The following is a 12240-nucleotide window of genomic DNA, read 5'->3' on the forward strand; positions in this document are numbered from 1 at the left end:
GCCATAAAAGGATTATGGGCTTTTAGACCGCGCATCATTTTCGGGTGATAATTTTTTGGATGTTATAATCGTTTAGTGGATACTGGATCCGTTGTTGTAGCCGTTTAGTAATTGGCGAATTGTTTTGTTCGCAAAGAGTTTCGAAAATTCAGAGGCTTTGTCTGTAAAGAGTTTCGAAAATTCGGAGTCTTCAAAAATCGTGGGAGTATACGAGTATACGCACCCCACTCCCCACCCCCCCTTTAATCGGGGGGATAGCTGAACCCGCCGGTTAGCGAGTTGCCTACATACCCCTTTTCGGGGATCAAGCCGTCTCGTAGTTCCTTACTCCACGTTTCTGGTTACTGGTAGTATTTCTTAAGATGCATCGCGTTCCAAGTTCTTGGGATTTTTACGTCTTTCATGTTTGCGATTTGATACGAACCTGGTCGGACCACTTTTATGACTTTGTACGGTCTTTCCCAGTTCGCTCCCAGTTTTCCTGCGTTTCGTTCGGCAGTTTTCCTGCGTTTCGTTCGGCAGTGTTTTGGAAGACTATACGCAAGACTAAATCGCCTTCTTTGAACCTGCAATGGCGCACGTTCGCGTTATAGTACCTTGCGGCAGCGTGCTGGTAATTTTGGATCCGAATGAGCGCCTGGTCGCGGCGTTCGTTGATAAGATTGAGATTGTCCGGCAGCATGGCATTGTTTAGATCTTTCCATCCAGGAAGGAATCTTCCTCGTACGCCGGGAAATTCCACTTCCGCCGAAATCATGCATTCTGTCCCGTAAACGAGGGCGAAGGGAGTTTCTCCCGTTGCTCGTCTCGGAGTGGTTCGATGTGACCAGAGAACCCCTTCGAGTTCTTCTGCCCATCGCCCCTTTTTGGCTTCTAAGCGTTTTTTCAATCCGTCTAGGACGGTTTTGTTTATGGTTTCCGCCTGTCCGTTGCACTGTGGATATCTAGGAGTTGACTTGTTAAGTCGTATTTTCCATTTCTCGCAGAATGCCTCGAATCGGGTAGAGATAAACTGAGATCCGCTGTCCGTTACGATTTCGTATGGGATGCCATGTCTAGTTATGATGTGTTTCCAGACGACCTTCTCGACTTGCGCGTCTTTGATACTTGCGTAGGATTCTGCTTCTACCCATTTCGAAAAGAAATCTGTGAGGACTAGGAGGAAACATTTCTGCTTTGATTTATGTAAAGGTTCGACAACGTCCATGGACCATCGCATGAAGGGATACTGGGACGAGATAGAGGAGAGTATCTCTGCAGGTTGGCGAATCGGTTGAACGTGCCTTTGGCACTTCTCGCATTTCCGCATGAATTTCTTGCAATCTTTGATCATAGTTGGCCAATAATAACCATGGCGTTTTATTTTGATTGCGAGAGATCTTCCGCCGGAGTGATTTCTGCATAATCCGGAATGGACCTCTTCTATGATTTTTCTCGCCTTTTCTCCTTCCGCGCATGTCATGAGAGGGCTGGAGAATCGCCACTTATAAATTTTGCCCTCTATCGTGACGTACCGCGCTGCTTGGGATTTCACCTTTCGGGCTGCCCATTTCTCAGCGGGTAAAGTCCCGTTCATGATATAGGCTCGGATGGGTTCTAACCAAGGGCTGTCGCAGCCGTACTCGGTTTGATCCGCATTTCTTTCCGGCTGATTTTCGTTTTCTTCCGCATCTTCAATCTGCGCTCTGATCAGATTGATGACCACTGGTGGTCCGATGCTCGGGTGTTCTATAAATTCGACGGGGATTATCCTTTTGAGTCCGGGTCAGAGCTTGAGGGGATGGCGGCTAAGGCATCGGCCTGGACATTTTCCAAATGGGGAAGCCTGGTGAGGGCGAACTGGTCAAAGTCACGAGCCAAGTCCTGGACGAGTTTTAGATATGCATCCATCCTTTCATCCCTTGCTTCGTATTCTCCGCTGTATTGGTTTGCGACTAACTGAGAGTCGCAGTAAGCATGAATATTACGGATTTTTAGTCCATGGGTAAGCCGCAAGCCTGCAACAAGCGCTTCGTACTCCGCCTCATTGTTTGATACGTTAAAATCCAAACAGCATGACTGCTTTAGGATTTCTCCGGTAGGCGAGCTGAGTCGAATCCCGATCCCGGATCCTTGTTCAGACGACGATCCGTCGACGTGAAGGACCCAAGTCGAATTCGGTTTTTCGTTGGTTATGTCTCCCGTGGGTAACTCTACCAAGAAATCTGCGAGTACTTGTGATTTCGCGCAAGTCATTAGGCGATATTCGACATCGTACTCGCTTAATTCGATCGCCCATTTTGCGAGTCTGCCGGACTGGCTTGAGCTGTGCAGAATTGTCCGCAGGGGGAATGTGGTGAGAACCACTATGGTATGAGACTGAAAACACGGTCTCAGCTTTCTTGCTGAAGTTATGATAGTGAATGCCAATTTTTCCATCAATGGGTATCGAGTTTCCGCGTATAGTAATGTCTTGCTTACGTAAAAGATCGGTTTTTGTTCTCCGCGTTCTTCTCGTATCAAGACGCCGCTAACTGCCAATGCGGAGACCGCGATGTAGAGGAATAAAGGTTCGCCTTCTACGGGTTTTGCAAGAACGGGAGGTGTGTCCAGGTAATGTTTCAGCTGTTGGAAAGCCTTCTCACACTCCTCTGACCACTCGAACTTCCTTCAATGTTTCGTAAAACGGAAGGCACTTATCCGTGGAGCGCGAGATGAAACGATTCAAGTCCGCGACTTTTCCGGTTAATCTTTGGACCTCTCGTTTGGTTCTCGGGGAGACCATTTCTATCAGTGCGTCGATTTGTTTAGGGTTGGCCTCTATCCCGCGAAATGTCACGAGGTAACCGAGTAACTCTCCCGATGCTACCGCGAACCTGCATTTTTCCGGATTGAGGTTCATGTTATGCTGGTTCAGCCTTGTGAAACACTCTTCTAGGTGAGTTATATGATCGCGTTCGTCAAGGGATTTCACGAGCATATCGTCGATATACACTTCCATGGTTTTTCCGAGTTGTTCGGAAAACGTCCGGTTGACGAGCCGGTGATATGTGGCACCGGCGTTCTTAAGACCGAACGGCATTACTTTGTAGCAATATGTTCCACGATCGGTGATAAATGCAGTTTTCTCGCGATTGTCGGGGCTCATCATGATCTGATTGTAACCGGAGAAAACGTCCATGATTGATAAGAGTTTGTTCCCTGCGGTTGCTTCGACCAGTCGGTCGATATGCGGAAGCGGGAAACAGTCATTTGGGCATGCTTTGTTGAGATCAGTAAAGTCGACGCATACTCGCCACTTTCCGTTTTTCTTTTTGACTACGACGGGATTGGCAAGCCAGTCGGGATATCTGACTTCTGTTATCGACCCTAGTTTGAGGAGTTTTTCGACTTCCTCATTGACTGTAGTGGCGCGTTCGGGTCCCAGCTTTCGTCTCTTTTGCTTGACGGGTTTTTTAGTTGGGTTGATGTTGAGTTCATGTTATGTTGATGTCGATTCCTGGCATATCTTCCGCGGTCCAAGCGAACGTATTGAGGTTCTTCTTGAGACACGCTATGAGCTCTGCTCTTAACGGTTCACGGAGATTGGCTCCAATTTCGACGCATCGCTCTGGGTAAGACTCGACGAGCCAGATCGAGATTACCGGCTGACAGGTGGGTTCAAGCTTCCCTTCTAGGGCTTCAGCTCTTTGTGACTGCCAGGAGACCTTCGGAGAGTCTTGCAATGCTGGTTCGTGAACCGTTTTCTTTTTCCGGGGGGGTTTCGATTTTGGAGCTTTTTCATTTTAACCCAGCGGCTAGGAAGACTTGCGATATTTCACAATCCCCTTGTATCGTTTTGACTCCGAGAGGAGTCGGAAATTTGAGGCATAGGTGGAATGTCGAGGGGATCACTCGCATGGAATTCAACCATGGAGTTCCGACGATCACATTATACGCTGTCGGACCATCGACCACCAGGAATTCCATGGTTTTGGTGACGCTCCCGGCTTTGACTGAGAGATCAATCGAGCCAAGGGTCATTGTAATGTTTCCCGAGAGTCCGACTACTGGACTGGGATCGTCTGTGATAGTGCTTAGATCGATCTCCATTCTCTCGAGGGTGCTTTTATAGATAATATCGGCCGAGCATCCGGTGTCGACCACTACTCTTGCTACGTCGATGTCCTGAATCGTAAGTTCGATCACGAGGAGGTTGTTGCGGGTTTGGCTTGACGAGCCGTTGCTCGGTCCTCGAATGACACGATGTTGCGGACAGGCGACGTGGTCATGTTGAATCTTAATCGACTGGCGGTTTTTGAGTTAGAGAATCCGACCACCCCCTCCTTCTAGTGCCAAACTTTCGATTTTAGTAAATAAAATACGGAGGAAAGTTATAGTCTTCATATTTATCGGGAACTTAGACATTTCTCTTCGGGAAACTTGACATTTATCTTTTGGAAACCTGACGTTTATCTTGTTATGTAAAGATAAATACAAACCGTCATAGTTATCTCAAAAATCGTAAATGGGCCGTTTGGTCATGTTTGGGCCCTTTCGGGCCGTTCTTTAGACCTTCAACATTTTACGGTTTTTTCGAGAAAGTACTCTTGTCACGATATCGATCTTCCGAAAGATCCCCAATTCCTCGTATAGTTGAAATGATAGGTGTTTTAAGATAACCGTCATCGTTTTATACGACGAATTGAAATATATCCGCTAACCGAACTTTTCGTGGTTCCGATCGAAACGAAACAGGAGTTTTAGATTCACGATTTTAGGGATTCAACTTGCGAGGCTTCGAGCAAAGATGCAAAGTATGGGATTGGACAAGCGTCGTGATGGTTTCACGAGGTTTTGCCGCATTCGCCGAACGACTCGCAGCCCGGCGCCCAGGACCGTGATGTCGGTCTAACCGCCAGCGCCCAGGGCCGTGACGTCGGGCTGGCCGCCGGCGCCCAGGGCCGTGATGTCGGGCTGGCCGCCGGTGCCCCGGGCCATGTCGTCGGCCTGGCCAACGGCGCCCGGGGCCGTGGCTCGGGTCTGGCCGCCTGGTGTCCAGGGCCGTGTCGTCGGCCTGGCCACCGGCGCCCGGGGCCGTGGCTCGGATCTGGTCGCCTGGCGTCCGGGGCTGTGTTCCCCGGGTAACCCGTTTCAGTTGTTCGTTTTCTCGGTTTTTTGAGGTTTTGGCTATCATTTGGTTTTTCCGAGGACTTTCGGGCATTGATTTCATCTTGACCGATTTTGACCCCAACAGTTAGCCCTCCGGCTAGCTAGTAACCATGCTTCTTCAAGTAACCAGGTTCTAGCTTGCGGTATAGCTTGTTAGGAAAGTGTGGAGACGTAATCGTTTGCCGAAAGTCGGAGTAAATAGTAAAAATTTTGTCTATAAAGATGGAGTAAGAATTTTTTATCATTCTCACTTCATCCAAGATCTTTACACTTAAGAATCCTCTCACTTCCCAAATAAAAGATGTCTTCACGATCAAGGTCTTCCAAGAAGCATTCTTCTTCTCATTCGTCTTCGGGCGATCTTCCTGCCAACGAAGTGATCAGTCCGAAAATCGAGTTTGAGGTTGAAGAAGACGCAAAGGAGGCGTACTACAGAGCTCACTGTGGCTCTCCTCCGCCTCAGCAGGAGAATCCTATCCCCAAAAGACCTTTGAGGCCTCAGGGTGCGCCATTCACGCCAAGCATGGTTTTACCCGAGTATCTTACAACTCTTCAGAATTTTTATCAAGTTCCGAATGGAGTCAAGTTTCGAATTCCGGCTGGCAACGAATGCGCGAGGAACCCTCCGCTGGGTTTCTTTACTTGCTATGAGGCCTACTTGTCGTATTGCCGCATGTGGTTCCCGATCCCTAGTGCCATCGTCCGTGCCCTTCACCGTTTCGAGCTCTCGTTCAGCCAGCTGAACGTTTCTGCCTTGGAGAATTGGCTCGGTGTGGTAATCTCGAGCTACGAGTTGGGGATGGATCTTAGCCCTGGCGACTTCGAGGGATTCTGGACTACCAGACCAATGAAGACCGAGGGTTTGTATTCTATAAAGGCGAGGAATGAGCTGGCGATAATCCAGGGGACTACTTCGAACCCCAAAGATTGGTTCGAGCGTTTCTCCTTTGTCAAAATAGATGAGGAGTCTGTCGAGGAAAGCTGCCTTCATCTATTCCCTCGGGAGTGGCGTTACGATCGCGGTAATACGATTATTCTTGCTTTCCGTTTTGATACTTTGAAAGTGCGTGAAAAATGAAAAATAAAAAACTTTATCATGCAGTGAACAATGCTTTTCCGCGAGTCCCTAATGATCTTTTCGCTAAGAGAGATCTTCTTCGGCAAAGGTCGTTCTTCTGGAGTTCCTTTACCCTTGAACGGATTCGAAGCGCGGTGGAGCTACACCAATCGCGAGGTACTCCCCAGCCTTTTGATGACGTTGAGCCAGTTGCCGACTTGCCCGCTCAGAGGCGGAACATCATGTCTCAGAAAGAAAAAGGAGTTGCCTTCGAAGCTGTTTCGGGAGATCATCCTCTGCCGGGATGGAATCCTAGCGCGGCTCCTCCCCCTAGCGACTTTTTTGACGACTTTCCTCCCACGTTTACGTCCGACGAGTTGCTAGACAATGAGGCGAGGAGGAAAGTAACCGCTGATGGGTCTCGTCTAGTCAACGAGGTTCGCCCTTTGAACTCTGATCATATCATTGTAATTAGGTGTACATTTCTTTGACCTTAAGTTTATATAGGGGATGAGAGTGTGGGGTGTGGCGATCGAAGGGAATTTCCGAGTAACGCGACTATCTCGCTTCAAAGCTGAGGAGGCTGAAAGAAAACTCTTCCGATACCGGCAGGAGGTTGAGGAACAGAACCGTAGACAGGCCGAACTCCATTCTCGAGCCCTCGTTCGTGCGGAGAGGAAAGGAAGGAGAGCGGTTGCCGCTGAGATGAGGCGGAGGGCCGAAGTTTTTGCCACTGAGTTCGAGAGCTTCAAGGGAGCTCAGGAATTCGTGGGTGATTTTCGCGAGTGTCGGGGCTCGGTTCCTATCCTCCACAAGACGCAGGGCAAGGACTTCTCCTTTCCCGCCGAGGTCGCTTAGATGAATGGTTTTATGAAGGACTGCGCTCACGCCGAATCTCTCGTTCCTCCGATTGAGGGAAGGGTCCGAAAGCTCTGGGATCCCATCGAGGTTTCGGAGGATACGGTGGAAACGGGTGCAGGCGGAACTGCCGGAGGCGAGGACCAATAGGTAGACCAGCCTACAGACTTGTTTGGGATTTCCCTGTCTGGATATTGTGACTTAGAGTACTGAGGTTTGCTTGGGATTATATCCCTTTCGTTGTGTTTGCTATATGCTAGGACGAGTGTGGCTGTTTATTTGTATATGCCGCAACCATAGGAGGTCGCGTAACTTTGTATATTTCGGGACTGGCCGTTGGTGGCTTTGAATCCCTGCCGTTTTTGCGGCTTTTATGAATATAATATAGATTTTTTGAAAATTTTGTTTTATGATTTGATTTATACTTTCGTCAAGTGTAGAGGGTAGAATGCGAGTAGTCACTTCGTATTCTAACTCTTATTTTGTCGCTTGGTCCATATGCTAATTTTTAGCGAGCGTTTTAGGTGTAAGCGATGAGAGACATGTTTTAGATCTCGTACCGGGTACTGATACTATGTCTGTGAGATGTTAAGTACCAGCAAGGCTGGGTTTAGGGCAAGACCTAGGTTTATTCTCAGCTTTAAGGCTGTGCGACGACTGATCGTCTTTCGTTTTGCCTGTTAGTGATTTCTTCCTGACTCTTACTGATTAAAGTCTGCGACTTGGCGCCGGCTTATGCGACTTGTGTAGTAAGAATCGAGCTATCTCCAAAGGAGTGCTAAACCAAATTTTGGATTTCTTGTATAGCGCGCCATGGTATCCATGTCGGATGTAAGAGGACCTTTTATTAAAGATCTGACTACGAATTTGTTTTAGTGAAACGTTTCTATGTTTACCCGTCGGGGCCAATCGACAGGTGTGTGTGTTTTTTTTTAAAAGTCGCAGACGGACTGTTTTGACGGATGATATGAAATCGATATCTTTTGGGAAATTGCGGCGTCTCGCGTTCCTTGAGGATGTGATTTTTGTTTTCCGAAGTGTTTATGTGTTACTGTGTTAAGTAAGCATTGAAAAATCGAGAGAAAGAATTTTATTGAAAAGTTTCGAAAATATCGAATACATGTGCGGGTATTTTAAACTTTTGTGGGAGTATACGAGTATACATATCCACTCCCCCCCCCCCTTTTTGATGAGGGGGATAGCTGAACTCGCCAGGTTCCGGCGAGCTGCCTACGTACCTCTTTCAAGGATCAAGCCATATCGTAGTTCTGTTTGTTGTTGCGGTTGTTTCTACTCTCTGAGTGTCGACGTCTCGACCGTACTAGCTAGGTCGGTGGTCTTTTCGGGAGTTGAGTTGTCCGCTTCTACGGCGATGGACTCGGGGACTTTGTCGTTGTCTTGAGTCGTTGCCAAATTGGACGATTCTGGATCATCCTTTCCCGAGTTCTCGGGAATGTTTAGCGATTTTTTCGCTCGCTTTGGGTTAGCCACGGGGGCGTTCCGGTTTTTTCGTAGTTGGTGCTCGGCTAGGAAGCAAAGTCTCGACTGTTTCTGGCTTCCCCAGATTACTGCGGTTCCAATTGGAGTCGGGAATTTGGTGCCAAGATGATATGTGGATGGTACTGCCTTCATGGCGTTTATCCAGGGGGTTCCCATAATCACGTTGTAAATGGCAGGGTTATCGACTACTGCAAACTCGACGATTTTCGTAACTTCCTTAGCCATGACCGGGAGTTTGATCCTCCCGAGGGTCATAGAGGTGACGCCCGAGAATCCAGTCAGAGGTCTCGGCTCCGAGATGACTTCTCTAAGCGGGATATCCATCCTATGGAGGGTGTCGCAGAGCATGATGTTGACCGTACTTCCTGTATCGACAAGGATGCGGCCGACTTCGAGATCTTGGATTACCAAATTGATGACTAGAGGATTGTAATGAGGCTTGTCGATTCCTACGGTTTCTTGTTCCTCGAAAACGATCCTGTGGTTGGGGACGTCGTTTTCCGAAAGCCAGTTGGAACTGGTCTCGACTTTTCGCTCGTAAGCTTTGATCGATGAGACCGAGCCTTGGTAGAACTGCGATCCTCCGATGATCATGTTTATTCTTTGGCGATTGTTATTGTTTCCTTGATCAACATGTCTCCTTCCGCGCTTTTCGCCCGACTGATTTTCAGGCGCACTGTTCTCAGGAGCGGCCTTATCAGTCTTCGGCGGGCGATCGGAATCCAAGACCAGGTCTTTTTTGCTCGGGACCTTTGCTAGTTCGCCGGCGAGGAGCTTTGCAGCGAGCCTGGCGCCAAGGACCTTGCAGTTGGTGGTGGAGTGACCTCTGACTTGATGGAACTCGCAGTAGGAATTATCCTTGTACTGGTTCCTGGTCCAAGTGTTTCCGGAGGTTTTATCCTGTTCGGAATTGATGGCGTAGTTATGTTCGCTTTGGACGTCTTCCCCCTCGTGGTGGACGTACTTGTCGTTACGGGAGGATTTCTTCTTGCCGGATGGTTTCTGCGGCCGGTGCTTTTGCGCTAGAACTTTCATCTCTTCTTCCATGATGATGAAGTCTGTGGCCTTATGGAGGGTATCCTGGATCGTCCGCGGTCTTTCCAGAGATATCCACTTTCAGAACTTTGACCTGTACCAGAGGGTTTTTCTTAGGGCATCTATTGCGACTTTGTCGCTCATTCCCGTTACCCTGGACATCACCAGTTCGAATCTTCTCATGAAGTCGCGGAGTGGCTCGTCTTGTTTCTGAGCTAAACTCCATAAGTCCACGTCGGAAGTTTCTCTATCCATGAACATGGAGAATTGTTTGAGAAATGCCGAGGCTAGCTGGCGGAAACTTCTGATGGAGTTTCTGTCGAGATGAGAAAACTACTCAAGCGCGGCGCATCTGAGATTTTCGACGAAAAGGAGGCAGTAACCGGCATCTCGTTCCCGTTCCGGGAGTTTACGCCTTCCCATCGCAATCTGGAAAGACTGCAGATGCACTTTTGGATCAGCGGTACCGTCGTAGACGGGAATTTTTATCTTCCCGGGGTCTGAGACCTCTGCTTCCGTGATCCAGGTGGTGAACGGAGTTTTTCGTGCTTCCTCGAGAAGTCTGTCGATCTCGGGAGCGGTACTGGTTGCGTGGTGAATTTGCGATTTTACCGCCTTCACCTCGGCTGCAATTTTTGCGATGTACTCGCGTAGATTGTGGATTTCGTCATCGCCACCTGCGATCTTCCGAGCTTGTCGGTGCTGGTTGCGATAGATCAGAGTTTGGTCCTCAGCCAGTTTTTCCTGTTCCACCCAGTATTGGTTTTCTTTCTCTTCCGTCATGGGTTTCTCAAAGGTTACTGTCCGTCGAGTGGACCGAGTTCGGGTCCTTCTAGGATGGATATCAGAGTCGTCAGCAGAATGATCCGATTGATCGCTGATGTCCAGGTTGATTCGGTCGATGTCGTCTCCATCGCTTCCCCCTGCGGGGGGCGGAAGGTTATCCGACGTTGTTCTCTGCCCTGCCGGAGCCGTTTCATCGGGATTCTGTTCCGTTGAATCTCTCGGGGAGTCTTTGTCTTGATTACCGGGAGATCCGAAATCGAGTCTCCTGCTGCGTCTAACCCTAGTGGCTCCGCGCGGGGGTTTTCTCTTTCCTGTCAAGGTCTCGACCTGTTTCGCGAGTGAGCTCATTAGCTTTTCTTGTTCGTCCGACCGTTTCTGGGCGGAGGCGAATAGTTCTTTCATATGTTCTAGCATCACGGTGTTTGCGTCGGTAGTGACCATGGATGCGTCTCCAGATGGTGTCTTCTCAACGTTTGCGTCAGCGGATGTTCCGTCGTTCGTTTGCTGATCTCTGGCGGTCTCAGCGGACATGGTTGACTGACCGTGCGTAGTTGCGAGATAGATAGATTCGTAACCCCCCCCCCCTCCTTATAGCGCCAAACTGTGGGAACCGAAATTCGCACTGTCGATTTTAGTAAATAAAATACGGAGGAAAGTTAAGTAAATCTAACTTTCCCTGAAGGTCCTGGATATCTGTTGGGCCACGTACAACACAATCAAATTAACGAGAAGTTCGTATAAAAAGCGTTAAATTAAAAGAAGAGAGCAAAATAGATCTTATTTCCAAATCCGTGTTTTGAGCGTTTGGACAACAGGTAAGAACTTCGACCACGAGAGCTGTCGGTTACGACGGGGTTGAGCTCGTCGAAGGGGAAAGATATTGACCTTGGTGACATAGAGTTTTCAGTGGACGATTCTATGCTTCCATGATGGGATCCGGACCTTACTTACGGTGATGGAAGAGGCACAAGCGAGATCCCTATTCCAGAATTAGATGATTTTTTTGCCGATCTACCCTCGGGCTTCGATGCTCCCCCGCCTACGAAAGAATCAGGAGGCCAAAAGTCGTCGCGGAGGGATCTCGTATCATCAACGGGATTAGTTTTTTAAGAATTTTCGCGATCGTTTTATGTATTCCTTTTCTCGCTAAAAACGTGTTAATTGTTTTTGCAGAATCTGAACTTCCTTGGTTCGGCCCTTGAGGCGAGCCATAGAGAAGCCATGGTCTATCGCTTTAAAGCGGAGAATGCAGAGAGGGATCTTGCTCGTATGCAAGGCGAGATGTTGGAGCGAGATGCGCAACTCGCTTGTGATCATGCGAGGGCCATTCGTAAGGCGGAAAGGAAGGGCAAGAGGGAGATCGTCGAAGCGATGAAGAATCGTGCTTCTCAGTTCCAGATCGATTATGGGAACCTCAAGGACACTTTCACCTTGGTGGGCGATTATCGTGAGTGTCGTGGTTCTGTCGGGAGTCTTTGGAAGACGCAGGCGGACGACAACGTTTTCGAGAAGGAGATGAGGTTAATGAAGGGCGGCATGAAGGACCATTCTCACGCTGAGGCGCTCATCCCTCAGATCGATGGGAGGATCCAGGGATTCTCAGATCCCATCCCGGTTTCTTCCGATACCGTAGACACCACGACCGAGTTTCCCGGTGATTGCGAGGAGGTGGATCGTCCCGTGGATGCGTTTGGAGCTTTGTTGTCCGGGAACTTTTACTTTGATTCTTGAGAGGTGGAGTGATCGTCCAACGGGAGGAGGTTGTTTACTTATTCTGCGTTCGTGGCCGAGTATGGCTTTTATTTTCCTTTTTCTGCAGAGTGTGGCTTTTATTTCGAGACATTGCATGAACCTGTTTTGGCTGTTTTATCATT

At 48.8% G+C, this 12240-nt stretch overlaps 1 protein-coding gene across 1 annotated transcript; it reads right to left on the reverse strand.

The window, feature by feature from the left end:
• Positions 1-8335: 8335 nt before the first annotated feature.
• Positions 8336-9592, reverse strand: LOC106453501. Its single transcript, XM_013895746.1, has one exon. It carries the CDS (start codon positions 9590-9592, stop codon positions 8336-8338), a length of 1257 nt encoding a protein of 418 aa, XP_013751200.1.
• Between the last annotated feature and the right edge of the window lie 2648 nt (positions 9593-12240).

The sequence above is a fragment of the Brassica napus genome, chromosome C5, assembly GCF_020379485.1.
Source record: "Brassica napus cultivar Da-Ae chromosome C5, Da-Ae, whole genome shotgun sequence".
Lineage (NCBI taxonomy): Eukaryota > Viridiplantae > Streptophyta > Magnoliopsida > Brassicales > Brassicaceae > Brassica > Brassica napus.